The following is a 16,341-nucleotide window of genomic DNA, read 5'->3' as shown; positions in this document are numbered from 1 at the left end:
ACAGTCCAGATGCTTGTTCTCTCAGACCCTGGCCAAGAGTGGCGGGCACGTGTCCTGAGCCTGGCCAACCAGATGCTTCCACCGGGGCCTGGTGCCTGGAGCGTGTGTATCACAAAGAAGCGGGGACAGTTTAGAATTTTTGCCCTGCTTGCGGTGGGGTCAGCCTCCAGCGCCCAGATCCCGGTGGTGGCATTCTAACGCAATGTCCCTATGGGGCCCCAGGCCCGGTTCCCTTGCCTTGCCCTAGATTCTGTGGGTCTTCCAGTCTTCTTCTAGTACACCCTTCTTCTGCCTGACCCTCTGCATTGTGGGTGTCTTTTACTTGTGCTCAAACACCCCATCGGTGGCCTTCTAGGTTCTTTGAAAATTTCCATTTCTACAATGCTGGGATGAGAATCTCTGCCCGCTTCCCCGTGCACAAGTGGGAAGATTGATGGGCCGAGATTTTGATCACCTACTGTTCCTTCTCCCCGGAACACACACCCCCTCCGGCCATTTCCCCCACGCCTGCTGCCTCGCACTCTTCATTTCTCCACTGAGATCCACTAAAGTAGTTCCAGCCTGTGCCTCCCACCTTCCTTCCTCTGGTTTCCATCACCCATTATTCCTGCTGGTCCTCACCCCAAGTGTTTGCTTACTGGTGATGGCTTGTCTCACCCACAAGACCGCAGCAGCTTCACAGGGAAGGGACCACGTCAGCTTATTACTGGATCCCAAGGCCTAGAGCATTATCCTCTGTCCCAACACCTTGTGAACTCAAGAGCCCTTTCTGCGTGAACAAGAGAACTTGGGAACCACAGTGCAATTTTAGTGATCTCAGACAAGGGTCAGCAGAGGGTGGAGAAAGCGAAAGGCCAGGTAGGAAACCCAACAGCTCCTGGCTCACATCTCGTTTCCCAGCAAATTAGCCGGGCAGTTGAAGTGGGAGTTCTCAGCTTGTGAGGGCACTAGTTGAAGGAAGGAAGGAAGTGTTAGTCGCTCAGTCATGTCCAACTCTTTGCAACAAGTTGTCTCTGACTCTTTGTGACCCCATGGACTGTAGCCCGCCAGGCTCCTTTGTCCATGGGATTCTCCAGGCAAGAATACTGGAGTGGGTTGCTATTCCCATCTCCAGGGGATCCTCCTGACCCAGGGGTTAAACCCAGGTCTCCTAAATTGCAGGCAGATTCTTTACCATCTGAGCCACCAGGGACATCTGCAGTAGCTGAAGTCTTCCAGTAATTAAGCTCAGAGAGATCAACGGAAGCAGGGGGGCCACCTGGTGGCCGGTGGTTGGAGGTGGCTGCAGAGAGGAAGTGCAGGAGGGGAGGAGTTCAGCCTCTGTGCGCTCCTGCCCACCCTGACCTCCAGCCTCGAGTCTAGTCCATGCCTGTGGAGTTGGTCAGGTAGAAGGGACGGATGACGGCTTGGAACTTGCTGAAGAACCCTGCCGGGCAGGGGAAGAAGGAAGCGCTCCTGGAGCTGTTGGTACCCAGGGCGCTGGGGATCAGGGCCTTCCAGCCCTCGAAGTCGACGATGTCTGCCACGAAGCTCCCCTCACAGTGCAGCAGGGCCCAGTTTTCATAGCCGATGGTGGGATTGGAGTAGCTGGACTTGGAGAGAGCCAGGAGTGGGGGGTCATCGGAGGAGCACGAGAACCCGTAGTTCCAGCATCTCTGGAGGGTGGGGAGGTACACGAAAGACCAGGAGACAGAGCTGGCCTGGAAGAGGAAGCTGGGATGCCGGGGGGTCTGGAAGGACCGGTAGGGGTTGTAACTGGAGCTCATCACAGACTCGCTCCAGGTGGGTGAGGTGTAAAGCCGGGGCTGGTAGGCGTTCTCGGTGAGGTTCAGACCCCAATACTGAGCCAGCAGCTCAAAGGGCACGGTGTGGAACTCCAGGGCCTGCAGTATCTTCTTCTGGAGGAGCGCCTCATGACTCCAGTACAGGGACAGGTTAAACTGCAGCGAGAAGAGGTCCCGGGGCGGCATCATGGGGAACCGCACCTTCTCCACCAAGCCCTCCACTTCCTCGTGGGAAATGCGCCTCTCCCGACTCCACTTGTCCACGGCCAGCAGCAGGACCAGCTCGCTGGGCACCACCAGTTCCGTCCTGGAGAGCAGGTCTTGGAGCAGGGCCAGGGGGACGCTCGGCCAGGCCTCGGCCTGAGTCAGGGCCCCGAAGTTCCAGGCCAGGAACTGCACGCAGATCTTCTCCAGCACAGGGTCCCGGGTGGCCAGGGCATAGGCGTAGAGCTCCAGGGGTGTCCGGAAAGAGGGGTCCCGGGGGATGAGGGTGGCAAAGAGGTGCCCACAGTAGCTCTGCAGCTGCTTGGCCTGGTAGGCAGAGGCGAGCTTGTGCAAGCACTTCACGGACGACAGGGACACATCAATCCTCCGGGAGTAGAGGTACCTGGCGGGAGACAAGGGCTGACACCTGGCCACACCCCTTCTGCCGAAGGATGACAGGTGTGCCCCGGTGCAGGTGTGCAGCTGACTGCTGATAGCCGGGGTGCTAGCTATTTCAGGGGGCATTCAGAGCCCCCCAATTTATCTCCTGAGTCAACCCCATTGGAAGCTCATGTTGGCCGAGAGCCAGGTGCACAGGCAGCTGGGCGGATCCCAGACTCCTTGAGGGTGTTGCTTCATCCTCATCGGTGGGGACGGTCCCACCACCTCCTCCATCATCACTATTGTCTGCATGGGCTGGGCCCCGACACCAGGACCTGCTGACCATCCGGGGCACTGCCCTTCCCTTTCCCCTGTCACGCCCCTGGGCAGAACTCTTGAGTTCCCCACTGGGTGCCACTTCGCTCGAATGACGAGCCTCCCAGGGAGCCTCAGACTTGCTGGCTTCCCCATCACCCGAATGCGGAGCCTCGGGTGCCCAGAAAGGAGCTGGGTCCCCACAGAGTCCAGGGGCAGCAGCAGGGGTGGGCCGGCCCTCGTCCCACCTGCTCTGCCCTGATGCGCTCAGTAAGTCTGGTGATCCTGCTGCTGACCACGAACTTGAGAGCAAAACTGGTCATCTGCACCACGCGGGGGCCACCGGGCAGAGAAGGGAGTGGGGGTGTGTGGAGGCAGCGAACAAGGGTCTCCAGAGGGCCTCTAGGGCCTGGGTGGGGCTCACTGCGGCCTCTCTGCCTTAGAGGAGCGAGAGAGACAGAGGTGGGGGAGGCAGAGACACACAGACACGGGGCAGTAGGAAGACAGAGAGACACAGAGACGGGCAGACAGAGGCGGGAGGGCAGAGAGGCAGAGACCGAGCCGGAGCGCGTGGCTCGACAGTCCAGAGAGTCACTGACTCTGACCAAGGGCGGCGACTGGCGGGCCGAGGCTGGGGCCAGGTGCAGAGGCGTCCAGGCCTCAGTCCTGCTGGGAGGGGCGCGGGACAGCCGCCAAGCTCTCATCCTTGGCTGAAAAGACGCCGTTTAATCTTTTTAAACTGCCACTTGCTGTTTCCTCTTAAATGTCACTTTTGGCTACCTACAACTCTGGGTCATGAGAGGGGACGGCTTTTCATACACTCGGTTCTTTCTTCAAATTGATGCTCCCAGAACGCCAGTCCCTGGGAAGCCCACCCGAGGTGGTGACATAGTGACCGCCCCCCCCCAGCAGGATGGTCTGCGGGGGAAGGGGCTGACCCCTTGGGGCCCACTCTCAACTGGGAGATGGGCTCCTGGCGTGGCTGGCCTGCTGGTTAGACCGCCGCCTGGACGGTGCCGCCTGGGGATTTTCTCCCCACTTTCTTCCGGCAGCAGACTTGGATTACCGTTTCTTTAAAAATATTTTTCGCAGGAGCAGATCAGTGAGGTGAGAAGAGGAAGAATAACTTTGATAGTTATTTTTTGGGTGCTTATGACACCCGAGAGACAGGTGTGGTGTGTGTGTGCGTGTGTGTGAGGGCTGACCCATTTCTCACAGTCCCCGTGGAAAGAATACATAAGAATGTGTGTGCAAAGGTGAGGGCGTGTGGCTGTGAAGGTGAGTGTGCGCACGTGTGTGGGTGTGTGAGCATGTGTGCACGCAAGTGTGTAAGCACATATGCGGTTGCCCTCGCATGTGTTCAGGCGAGCACAGCTGCGGTTGGTGCCGCGTCCCTTGTGCCTGGGGTTTTCCTTTGGCGGGGAGGCTGCCCAGTCCCCGGGCCCGGCCCCGAGGCCACTCACCTGATGAAGTCCTTGACGACGGGCACACACTCAGCGTCCACCTTCATGGTGACCCTGCTGCCCGGCTCCTTCCACAGGCTGTGGGCCTCAGGGTTGGTGGACAGGATCAGCTTGTGGGCGCAGATGGCCAGATCGTCCTCCTCATGCACCTTCACCCTGATGAACAGGTCACAGCCCTTCTGGCTCTCAAAGATCTGCTCTAGAGCCGCGGGGAGTTCACCGGATAGGTCGAGGGTGTACACACCTCTGGTTTCTGTGGAGGGGCAGGGGGACGCAAGTTAGGAGGCGGTCCTGGCCCTTGCTTCCTCTGTGACCCGAAAACACTTTTGCTCCGCGGAGTCAGATTTTTCCTTTAAACTGTGGGTCCTGCCTTATCGACTCAGAAAGGCTCCTGGGGAGATGAGGAAAGAACGGCCCTGGAACACAGGGTGCCGTTGACCCCCATGGCCCAGAGCCCCATCCCGTCAAACACCCCTACATTGTAGCTCACCTGCCCCCCCACATTCAGATGGCACATCTTGGGGGGGATCTGGAGGGGCTGACTTCCAGAACTTGGGGTCCCATCCCAATCAGTCAATCAATCACCCAGATGTGACTTTCTAAAACCTGAACCTCCTGCCTGGTCTGGTCTCAAGAGGGTCCCACGGCAATGTGGTTTAGAGCTTTGGGATCCTTGGCAGCCTCATACAAGGGACTGAGGCCTAGAGAAGCTACTGGAAGCCCCCAGCCTGGTTTGGGGGTGATGCACCCCCTCTCCCAGCAGAAACAAAAGGCTGCCGTTTCAAGGGGTGAGCCTGCAGTGTGTAGACACGGGCGCACAGGCACCCCACTTTACTGTGCGTCGCCGTTTCTCTGAAACTCAAGGTCGTGGCAACGGTGTCTTGAGCTATGCTGTTTTTTGTTTTCCAATGACATTTGCTCACTTTGTGTCTCTGTGTCATGGTTTGGAAATTCTGTGACCTTTGCATGTTACTATTGCAAATGACTTGCTGAAGGCTCGGAGGGTAGTTAGCAGTTTTTAGCACTCAAGTACTGGGTTCTTTTGGCTGTACCTCATGGTGTGCAGGATCCTAGTTCCCTGACCAGGAATCGAACCCATGTCCTCTGCACTGGAAGTGTGGAGCCATAATCACTGTACCACCAGGGAAGTCCCGATAAAGTATTGCTTAATTAAGGGATGTACATTATTAAAAAAAAAATAAAGTGTGTATATTATTATCATTATTTTTACTGCTAGCTTTTCTGGTTTATTGGGGCTTCCCTGGTGGCTCAGATGGTAAAGAATTCGCCTGTGGTATGGGAGACTAACTAGGGTTTGATCCCTGGGTTGGGAAGATTCCCCGGAGGAGGGCGTGGCAACCCACTCCAGTGTCCTTGCCTGGAGATTCCCCATCCACAGAGGAGCCTGGCGGGCTATAGTCCATGGGGTCACAGAGTCGGACACGACTGAGAGACCAAGCAATAGCACTGGTTTATTGATTTTATGCCATTGATCTACTGTATTTAGGATTGGCCATTCTTTAAATTTGTTCTCTTCAAAAAAAAAAGAGAGAGAGAGAAAATATGCATATTTCAGGGAGGCCTGGCGTGCTGTGATTCATGGGGTCGCAAAGAGTCGGACACGACTCAGCGACTGAACTGAACTGAAGTGATGTTATCTAAAACTCTTCCGCTTCAATCCTCTCAATGTAACAAGGCCCCGCCCTGGTGCCTTGAACAGGGTTTAGTCTCCCTGTACTTCCCCCTGTCACAGCAAGCGGGTGCTGCTGGGCCAGGAGCCTGTGCCCAGTGACAACTGCTTCCTGTCTCACGGGGAGTCTTTGCTGTGAGGCGGTAGCAACTGTGGGCTTTCCCGCCTCCTGAACAGCGGGCATAACCTGGGAACCTTTGCTCAGGCAGGCGTGTGATTCACGTGGAGCCGAATCAGGAGGCAGCTGAGAATCCTAGAACTCTCAGCTAGGATAAGAAAATCTTTGTTCCAGTCTCAACTCTGCTTCTAAGTGTGTTTGTTTATTCATTTAATTGAAGTATATGGCTCACAATATTATTTTAATTTCACGTGGGGAACATAGTGATTCAATATTTTAGTATGCACACTATTCCTTTAGACATAATGCTGTTGCACACTTAGATGACAACAGAGTGTACACACAAGTTCTACAGGCACAGGGAAAAAAATTTCACACGCTCGCTTTACTGAGATCCTCGCTTTCCTGCAATGTCTGGAAACCACGCTATCTCTGAGGTGGGCTTGTATTTTGAAGTGGCTCAGTGCCTGAGAATCAGGTTAAAATGGAGCATTTCTGAGTGGCTCCAGGGAGGGAGGGGAGGAAGTGGGGAGCCCTTGCTGCGAGGTGGTGGGAACTGTGGGCGTTCCCACCCCCCCTGGAGAGTGGGCATCACCTGTGAACATTTGCATAGGTAGGCGTGTGGTTCACGTGGAGCTGGGGAGTCGGCCTGACCACCACCCCTGGGATCCAGGCCTCGGGCCTATGGGGCAGCTCTTGCGGGGTGGGGCAGGGTGGGGCAGGGAGGGCCCTGGGGCTCACCACCGTCCCTGGGATCCAGGCCTCGGGCCTCTGGGGCAGCTCTTGCGGGGTGGGGCAGGGTGGGGCAGGGAGGGCCCTGGGGCTCACCACCGTCCCTGGGATCCAGGCCTCGGGCCTCTGGGGCAGCTCTTGCGGGGTGGGGCGGGGTGGGGCAGGGAGGGCCCTGGGGCTCACCACCGTCCCTGGGATCCAGGCCTCGGGCCTCTGGGGCAGCTCTTGCGGGGTGGGGCGGGGTGGGGCAGGGAGGGCCCTGGGGCTCACCACCGTCCCTGGGATCCAGGCCTCGGGCCTCTGGGGCTCAGGATGGGACGCCACCCCCACTCCGCTCACCGTTGGTGCAGATCACGCTGGCGTCCTTGTCGTGTCTGCAGTTGCTCCGCATCCAGCCCAGGGATGAGCAGTTGGCCAGCGAGGGCTCTGTCCCCGTGCACTTCACCTCGTCCAGCATGATAGGGCCGTGTCCTGGAAGCACAGCAAGGATGACAGAGCCTGGAAGGGGAGCTGGGGCTCTCAGCCCCGGGAGGAAGGCCCTGCCCACAGCGCTGCTTCCCTGAGAAGTCTAGTAAAGGACAGTCGCGGTTACACACAGAGATGGAGAAAAGCCCTCTGCAATCCTGCCACCCCAGTAAAGCAGCCCCTGGTTGGTGACGTCCCTGCCGGCGTGGGTCCAGGTGGGCACGTGTTTTCACCCGGCACTGTCGTGTGACTACTCGAGCGTGGGTGCAGATCTGTTACTGTAACTTTGTGCCATGAACTAGCCTTGTTCGACCTGGTCGGTCGGCTTTGTAGATACCAAATAATTATCCTGTAACTTACGCATCTACCCCTGTGGCTGAATACTTGGATGATTTCTTTTTTTTTCAGAATCACAGGCACTGCACACAGACTTTTCTTTTGGGGGGAAAATTTCAAGAAGGTAAAGTCCCGGAGTGGAGTTTCTGGGCTGGAGGGAACAGCTCCTAGGCAAGTATGAGTGCAGACTGGGCTGTCAGCTCTTGGCCAGCGCAGGGCTTCTGCCCCTTTGAAACCTTTGCCAGTGGTGGGAATGCCATTTGCACATCTTAGGTATGACCCCTTCCTGGGCCTGGTTCCTTGGCAGCGCATCCTGCTTTGGGGGACCTGGGGACCCGCGGGTTACCTGGCCCAAAGGCAGCTCCGCCCAGAGCCTCGGTGGCATTCTGGAAGCCCAGGGCCCGGCAGACGACGCTGGCGTCCATCAGGTCCCACATGTTCTCACACACCGTCCCCCACTGGCCACTGTAGTAGATCTCGACACGGCCCTCGTTGGCGGAGCCCCCATCAGCCAGCCGCATGTCGCCATCTTTCACGCCTGCGGGCTCTCAAGGGAGAGCAGAGGTCAGCAAGGATGGAGGCTGGGTGCTGGGCCTTCATCCCTGGGCGGAAGCATGGCCACCCCATACTCCTGGGGGCCATGGGCTTTTGTGGGGGCAGTAGAGTTCTCCCCAACAGGGGTGAACCCTGGACCATTAGCTTTGAACACCCCATCCATCCCCGAGGGGATCACCCCCTGGGAGGAGTGAAAAATACACATAGACACCCCCCCCATACACACACTGAGGGTGGATGTCCCCTTTCTAGGCCTTGGGGTCTGAGTCCTTCTTGCCATTGATAGAGAAGGGCCGGGGGGAGCTTGGTAACTCCTGAGAATGGGGTGGCAGGACCCCAAGGGAAGAATAGGCCCACACTGACCCCACCTGTGGGTATCTGGGGCTTGGGGAGCAGCCTGGGCACCATGATAAGGACTGCTGGGAGGGGCGTTTGGGAAGGCCTGGGGTCAAAGGTCCAGAGTGCCCTGAAAACACAGGAAGAGTATGCCAGACCAAGAGAGAAAGCAGGGTCCCAGCTCCACACTCATTCTTCTGGGACTCAGCCCTATGATCTCCCCACCCAGGCCCACCTCAGCCCCTGCTGGAGCCGACAGGGTCAAGCAGGAGCCGGGTGCCAGGTCAAAGGGCTCTTCTCAGATAGGGTGTAACAGGCCTTCCATGGGGTCACCAGGAAGGGGAAGGGCCTCTGAATGTGAAGAGCTTGAGGACAGGTGTCCAGGACTCTGGAAGCTGACTGTCCAAAGGGCACTGACCCCAGGCCCCTTGGGGCTCGGCCACTCTGTGGGCCCCTCCCGCCTGGTCCTTCTGGTTCCAGCTGGATGACAATGGAGCCCCCCGGCCTCCTCTCCAGATCTCTGAGCCATGACTGGGGGCAGCCAGGGCTTCATGCAGGAGCGAAGACTCGGGCTGGCCCCTGTGACCCAGGCGCTGGGCAGAACACTGCCTTGACTTTCTGCAAGGGGAAGAGGCCGACTTTGTAGAGCAAGGTCACAGATGGCTGCTCTTAGCATTCCTGGGGCTCAGCTCACCTTGAGACCCTGCAACCAGCAGCCACATCCAGAGGAGCCGTAGAGGGGCCATGGCCTTGCCTGGGGGTCCCTTGTCCTGCAGTGAAAGGAGGCAGCAGAGTGAGAGGGTGGAGCTGGACAGGCCTCGAGCCCTCCTCGTGGAGGGTGCTCTGGGGGGCCTAGGGGGGCTCTCACCCCATCTGAAGGTGGTCCTCCGAGGATGAGGAAGACTTGCCCAGATGAAGGGGTGTCTCTGGGCAGCGAGGACAGCGGGGGGAGAAAGGTGCCCATATCAGAAAGCTAGGTCCTGGGCGTGGCTGTCAGGGGCCATGTGTGGGAAGCACGGGGAGGGAGGAGGCAGAGGGTGCAGGGCCGAGATTGGGGGTCCTGGGGGACCCCGATCAGTGTGGCTGAGAGATGGCAGGGATGGCTCAGATGGCAGGCCAGCCTGCGAGAGTACCCTGAGGTCTGCAGCTGCCGAAGAACATTGCGTGGGCTCTGGACCATGTGAAACCTGGAAGGGAGGGGGACGAGAGCGGGGCAGGGTGGGGAGGTGTATCAGGAGGAGGCCACAGAAATCCGGGCAGGGTGACCCAGGGGCAGAGAGCAGTGACAGACACTGGGCTGGGGGCTGGGGGTCGGGTGGGGGGGGTGGGAGGAGAGGGTTGAGGACCAAGACCCAGAACTCTGCCTGGGCAGCTGGGTGGGCTTGGGGGGAGAGTGGGGGAGGGGAGCGAGATGAGAGGACACTCTGGGCCTGGCACTGCCACCTCTGAGGTCAGCGTCCCCGAGAAACAGAGGCTGGAGGAGGCGGGGGACCACAAAGGCCCCACAGCCAGCCCTGGGGAAGGGGGCAGGGAGGACCCAAGTCTCTCCACTTTTGCTGGGACGTCTTGCCTCTGTAATTCTCACAGCTCGCTTTTTCTCTTCACCCACATCCTGCCCCTCACCTGCCTCCCTCCCCTCGTGTCTGCATGCCTGCACAGAGAGGCGGGGAGAGGGGAGTGGGGGGTGCAGAGAGTCCCTGCTGCTCTGGCCCAGTAAGGATCTTGTGACACCCACACCCCCCCCTCAGGGCCCGGCCAGCAGGGCTGTGGCTGCTGTTGTGGGCACCCCTCGAGTCAGAGGCTGGTAACCAGACCTCCCGGGGGGTCCCAGGCATGAGGGCCTGCTGTCACTGAACAGAGTCCCTGGACCAGACTGCTCACACCACTGGCTCATGGAATCCTGACCACGACTCTGAGAAAGACCTCGTTGATCCCACCTTACAAGTGAAGGGGCTGAAGACCGGAAGGGCAGCCAGCTCTGCTCACACAGCTGGGGAGCTGTGGGTGGTGAGTGGCCGTGGGGGAACCTGCCCAGCGGCCACGCTCTCATTACAGTGACCTCAGCTGATAGTCGAGGGGCCAGGATGACCAACCACCCAGCACACCAGGGCCTGTCCCCGTTTTAGCACTGGAAGTCCTGTCTCCTGGGACATGCCCTCGGTCCTAGGCACGTGGGGACCGCTGGTCACCCTCTGCACTCCCCAGAGAGTGGCAGCCACCAGCTTTGCTCATCCTGAAACAGGAACCCAGGGTCCCGGGAAGATGGCCATTCAGGCACTTGGCTCATGGGATGCAGATGTCACTGCCCTTCGGCTGGCCATGGCCACCCATCTTTGCCCGACTCATTCGAGATGAGGCAGAATTGCCTGCCCGGGTCCATTCGGCACTCTTGTGCAAATTGGAGAAAGGTGCTCTTCCTTTTGGAGAAGGCAATGGCAACCCACTCCAGTACTCTTGCCTGGAAAATCCCATGGACAGAGGAGTCTGGTAGGCTGCAGTCCATGGGGTCACGAAGAGTCGGACACGACTGAGCGACTTCACTTTCACTTTTCTTTCACGCATTGGAGAAGGAAATGGCAACCCACTCCAGTGTTCTTGCCTGGAGAATCCCAGGGATGGGGGAGCCTGGTGGGCTTCTGTCTATGGGGTCGCATAGAGTGGATACGACTGAAGCAACTTAGCAACAGCAGCAGCAGCAGCTCTTCCTTTGGGCAGGCTTAGCCTGAGCTGAAAAGCACAGATCGGAGAGGGTGCCTCGGCTGAACTGCTTGCCCCTTTGGGTGGTGTCCTCGTGCACCAGTGAACAACCTGCCCAACTGGACAGAGAGACACAGGAGCAGCAGTGATGGTCCCTGGATTCAGGAGGTGCATCAGATCCCTAACTGAGCACAGGCAGGGAGACTTGGTCGCTGCAAGATTACACTGTGTACAGAGAGGGACACCCACCTGAGAGAAAGAGATGAGCAGCTTACCTGCCGAGGCACCTGCAGATGCTGTCCTAAGGCCTCCCACTTGCAGAGGAACCTTCAGCCCAGAAAACCCTCCCAGTACAGAGTGTGTCAGGCTGGTCCCAGGAAGTGCTTCAGAAAGCTCAGTCTAGTTTCGATTTCGAGAAACCACCTGACACTGTTTTCTTCTGGGGTTTGCTGCTGCCAAGGCTTCCTGCTCCCCTCCCCGCCCTTGGCTCTGAGTGGGGGCGGCTGGGATGGCGGTGGGGAGGATGGCAGCCGCCCAAGGCTGCAGTCTGGCTGATTTTGCTCTGGTTACAGAGCAAGGCGGCTGATGGCCGCATTTTAATTTCAGCACTCTCGCAAGCTGAACCGGCGCCAGGGGTGGGCGCTGGGGGAGGGGAGAGGAGGGGCAGCAGGGGTCAGCGGTCAGAAGAGCAGAGGATGGGCGTGGACAGGTTCTGTCTGCATCCAGGGACTGTGGGCTCTTTCACCGCACGCCCACACCCGTCTCCTGGGTCTCACGTGTTGCTGGGGGCAGGGCTAGGGAGGCTGCTCACTCTGCTCTAAGCACTTGGCATGCCTGACCTGAACATCTCACCCCTCTGGGGCGGGGGCAGAGCCTCTGGAGGGGACATCAATTGTTCTGCCCATCTCACACACTCCCTTTCCTTCCCTCTGACAGAGAGCCCGCACCTCGATTTTCCCCTGGGGGAGCACACTGGGTCTGGCCTGAGTCTGGCAGGTTGAAGACAATGGTGTTAGGGAGGTGTTGTGATCCCAGCCGACCTGAGGGGTCAGTTTTAGACTGCTGGAAGCGGACCCTGTAGGGAGCAGGCGGCCTGGAGGCGTTGATGCCCCTGGTGCCCCCGACTGTGCCCTGAGGAAAGCCCAGCTGCGGATGCAGGTGAGGGCAGAGCTGAGAGATGGAGGGACCTGGGTCCTGATGCTATGGTTTGAGCCCCTATGTCCCCCTGGCCTGAACTCAAGGCCAAGCCCTGGTTTCAAGGTTAAATGAGGCAGTCAACATCCTCTTTTGTTTCTGCCATTTGCATCCCAGGTTCTGGACGAGAGTTATCCCCTAGGAATGTCCCCAGGTCTCTCTAACCTGCTGGCTGTCACCCTGGTCGGCTCCTGAGAATCACCCAGGAGTTTCACAAACTCTCAGTATCCAGATCCACAGTCTCTGGGGTGTGGGCAGGCGTTGGCCTCAAAGTTTTGCAGGTGGTTCTTTGTACAGCCAGGGCTGAGAACCATTAGTGGGGAGACAGAGTTTCCCTGGCAGCTCTTGAGTCCAAGAGAGTGAGCCCTCGGGTCAACCATTCAATGACTATTTGCCCAAAACGTGAGGTTTGAGGGGGCTACGGGCTCATGTGATCCCCTCCAAAGAAGCTGTAAAGCTCCGTGGGGGGAGGCGGGGGGTGGAGCCGCAGAAACAGAAGCAGCAGAAGAGACAGGAGAGTTTGAACATCCCACCCAACTGAAGGGACCTCAGTGCTGGCTGTCACAGAAGCCCCGGCCTCGTCACTTCTAGCCTCCATTGGTTCTTGCCCCAGTAAGGAGCTGGTCAGGGTCAAGAGTGCTGAGGAAGTCCTTTGGGAGGAACTGGTGGCGATGTCGGAAAAACCCAAGCTGCCGAAGGGCATGGGATCAAAGCAGGGCTGTCTGTTCCCCTCGGGCCTTTCCAGTCTTCCGCCAACTAAGGGAACTGGAACAGGAATTGAGGCCATCTGCTGCAGAGAGAAGTGACTAAGCTGTGAAAAGGAGACCATCCGTGAAAGCCTCGGCTCCACAGATAAGTGGGCCAGTGGGGACCATGTGGACGTGGCTGCTGCAAGCAGGCAGCCATAGCCGATGCAGTCAGGAGTGTGCTGGGGGCTGTCAGAGACCAGAGCCCATATGAAGCCTGTAAGACTTTCTTTTGTGCCTCCTCTCCCGCTCCACCAAACAGGGAACGCAGCACGTGATGCTAACATAGAGATATGGCACTGCTATAGTCTCTGATGGGACCCATTCGATACTCCCAACCTCTACAGGAAGTTGATGTTGTTCAGTCACCCAGTCATGTCCAACTCTTTGCAGCTCCAAGGACTGCAGCACGCCAAGCTTCCCTGTCCTTCACTATCTTCCAGAGTTTGCTCAAACTCATATCCATTGAATCGGTGATGCCATCCAATCATCTCATCCTCTGCTGCCCCCTTCTCCTCCTACCTTCGATTTTTCCCAGCATCAGGGTCTTTTCCAATGAGTCGGCTCTTTGCATCAGGTGTTCAAAGTGTTGGGAGCTTCAACTTCAGCATCAGTACTTCCAATGAGTATTCAGGGTTGATTTCCTTTATGACTGACTGATTCAATCTCCTTGCTGTCCAGGGGACTCTCAAGAGTCTTCTCTAGCACCTCAGTTAGAAAGCATCGATTCTTTGGCGCTCAGCCTTATGGTCCAACTCTCACATCCATACACGACTACTAGAAAGACAATAGCTTTGACTATATCGACCTTTGTCGGCAAAATGATGTCTGCTGTCTAGCTTTTCTTCCAAGGAACTCTTATTAACTCTTTTTAAAAAATATTATTTATTTATTATTTTTGCTGCACTGGGTCTTCGTTGCTTTCTCTAGTTGCTTCTAGTTGCTTCTTCGTTGCTTTCTCTAACTGCAGTGAGCAGGGGCTACTCTCTAGTTGTCCTGCATGGGCTTCTCAGCGTGCTGGCTTCTCTTGTTGCAGAGCACAGGCTGTAGGCACATGGGCTCAGTAGTGGCGGTACACAGGCTTAGTTGCCCCGAGGCGTGTGGAATCTTCCCAGACCAGGGATCGAACCCGTGTTCCCCGAATTGGCAGGCAGATTCTTAACCACTGGACCACCAGGGAAATCCTCTTAACTCTTCAATAGATGAGAAAACAGAGGTGCAGAGAGGGGAAACCCACCTAGTTACACAGCCGAGAAGGGGGACTGCTGGCATGTCAACCACTTTTTCAAAAAACTTGACATCTGATAATTTACGTATAATAAAGTGCATCAATTGAATGAGCCTTGGCAAACGTATACAGCTCGTAACCATGACAACCGTAACAGAGAACATTCTTATCATCCCTCAATGTTCTCTTAGGCCCTTGACGGACAATCTCCTCTACCAGCCCCCAACCCTGGCAACTGGTGATCTGCTTACTCCTACTATGTGGATCACAATAAACTGTGGGAAGTTCTGAAAGAGATGGGCTTACCAGACCACCTGACCTGCCTCCTGAGAAATCTGTATGCAGGTCAGGAAGCAACAGTTAGAACTGGACATGGAACAACAGACTGGTTCCAAATAGGAAAAGGAGTACGTCAAGCTTGTATATTGTCACCCTGCTTATTTACCTTATATGCAGAGTACATCATGAGGAACGCTGGGCTGGAAGAAGCACAAGCTGGAATCAAGATTGCCGGGAGAAATATCAATAACCTCAGATATGCAGATGACACCACCCTTATGGCAGAAAGTGAAGAGGAACTGAAGAGCCTCTTGATGAAAGTGAAAGAGGAGAGTGAAAACGTTGGCTTGAAGCTCAACATTCAGAAAACTAAGATCATGGCACCTGGTCCCATCACTTCCTGGCAAATAGATGGGGAAACAGTGGAAACAGGGGCTGACTTTATTTTTCTGGGCTCCAAGATTGCTGCAGATGGTGATTGCAGCCATGAAATTAAAAGACGCTTGCTCCTTGGAAGGAAAGTTATGACCAACCTAGACAGTGCATTAAAAAGCAGAGACATTACTTTGCCAACAAAGGTCCGTCTAGTCAAGGCTATGGTTTTTCCAGTAGTCATGTATGGATGTGAGAGTTGGACTATAAAGAAAGCTGAGCACCAAAGAATTGGTGCTTTTGAACTGTGGTGTTGGAGAAGACTCTTGAGAGTCCCTTGGACTACAAAGAGATCCAACCAGTCCATCTTAAAGGAGATCAGTCCTGGTTTGTAGGAGACAGGAAGAATAAAAGAAAAGCAGGCCCTGGCAAGGGCCACAAAAGAAATTTATAATTATTGATAAACTGGATGCTGTAAGGCATGAAACTCTTGGAACAAGTCCAGAGGGAACAGTTCATAATCTTGAAAACAAGATATGATCCTGGGGGTCAGAAAACCGACCCCAGACTGATTCTCAACTGGTGTCTCAGAGTCACATGTTTTACGTATCTGGTGGAAAATCTATAGATAAGAATATTAGTCTTAGTTACTGATTTGTTATTGATTCAGTTCAGTTCAGTTCAGTCACTCAGTCGTGTCCGACTCTCTGCGACCCCATGAATCACAGCACGCCAGGCCTCCCTGTCCATCACCAACTCCTGGAGTTCACTCAAACTCATGTCCATCGAGTAGGTGATGCCATCCAGCCATCTCACTCTCTGTCGTCCCCTTCTTCTCCCGCCCCCAATCTTTCCCAGCATCAGTCTTTTCCAGTGAGTCAACTCGTCACATGAGGTGGCCGAAGTATTGGAGTTTCAGCTTTAGCATCAGTCCCTCCAAAGAACACCCAGGATTGATCTCGTTTAGAATGGACTGATTGGATCTCCTTGCAGTCCAAGGGACTCTCAAGAGTCTTCTCCAGCACCACAGTTCAAAAGCATCAATTCTTCGGCGATCAGCTTTCTTCACAGTCCAACTCTCACATCCATACATGACCACGGGAAAAACTATAGCCTTGACTAGGCGGACCTTTGTTGGCAAAGTAATGTCTCTGCTTTTTAATATGGTATCTAGGTTGGCCATAACTTTCCTTCCAAGGTGTAAGTGTCTTTTAATTTCATGGCTGCAATCAGCATACTCAATGGTTAATGAACATTTTGTTCTTTGGCCCTGAAGGCCACGAGTTATGGTTTAACTCCCCACTAATTCTTTCATTCACGGCTGAGAGTATAATAAAGCTGGCTTGGATTCTGTTTCGGCACCTTCACCTTGGAGCGGCGATGGTCCCTGATCCTCGCTTTTCTCTGAATTCTTGTGTCTCCTTTCTCACTCTCGCCGTATCGCGC

At 56.0% G+C, this 16,341-nt stretch overlaps 1 protein-coding gene across 6 annotated transcripts; it reads right to left on the bottom strand.

Moving 5' to 3' along the window:
* Positions 1–787: 787 nt before the first annotated feature.
* Positions 788–11,504, bottom strand: LGALS3BP (galectin 3 binding protein). 6 transcript variants are annotated; one of them, XM_088829270.1, is made up of 6 exons: positions 11,352–11,504; positions 9,074–9,149; positions 7,835–8,035; positions 7,027–7,158; positions 4,148–4,400; positions 788–2,430 (listed from the first exon to the last, which is right to left on the bottom strand). In XM_088829270.1, exons 2-6 carry the CDS (start codon positions 9,123–9,125, stop codon positions 1,359–1,361), a joined length of 1,710 nt encoding a protein of 569 aa, XP_088685396.1. In that variant the 5' UTR covers positions 9,126–9,149; positions 11,352–11,504; the 3' UTR covers positions 788–1,358. The 6 variants fall into 6 exon arrangements, with proteins under 6 accessions (XP_088685396.1, XP_088685398.1, XP_055264416.2 ...); XM_088829272.1 differs by having other exon boundaries at positions 7,835–8,026; XM_055408441.2 differs by having other exon boundaries at positions 788–2,391; positions 11,352–11,503.
* Positions 11,505–16,341: the final 4,837 nt, after the last annotated feature.

The sequence above is a fragment of the Moschus berezovskii genome, chromosome 20 (genome assembly GCF_049115385.1).
Source record: "Moschus berezovskii isolate FMDL1 chromosome 20, NW_MosBer_1.0, whole genome shotgun sequence".
Lineage (NCBI taxonomy): Eukaryota > Metazoa > Chordata > Mammalia > Artiodactyla > Moschidae > Moschus > Moschus berezovskii.
This window is presented reverse-complemented; position numbering and strand designations above follow the sequence as displayed.

Bases quoted from the DNA above. Each gene is read 5' to 3' on its own strand.
- LGALS3BP (XM_088829270.1), bottom strand. From the start codon at position 9,125: ATGGCCCCTCTACGGCTCCTCTGGATGTGGCTGCTGGTTGCAGGGTCT. The intron at 7,159-7,834 runs GTAACCCGCGGG...CTGTGCTTCCAG, and splicing joins CGGAGCTGCCTTTGGGCCAG to GACACGGCCCTATCATGCTG. The intron at 4,401-7,026 runs GTGAGCGGAGTG...GCCCCTCCACAG, and splicing joins CAGCGTGATCTGCACCAACG to AAACCAGAGGTGTGTACACC.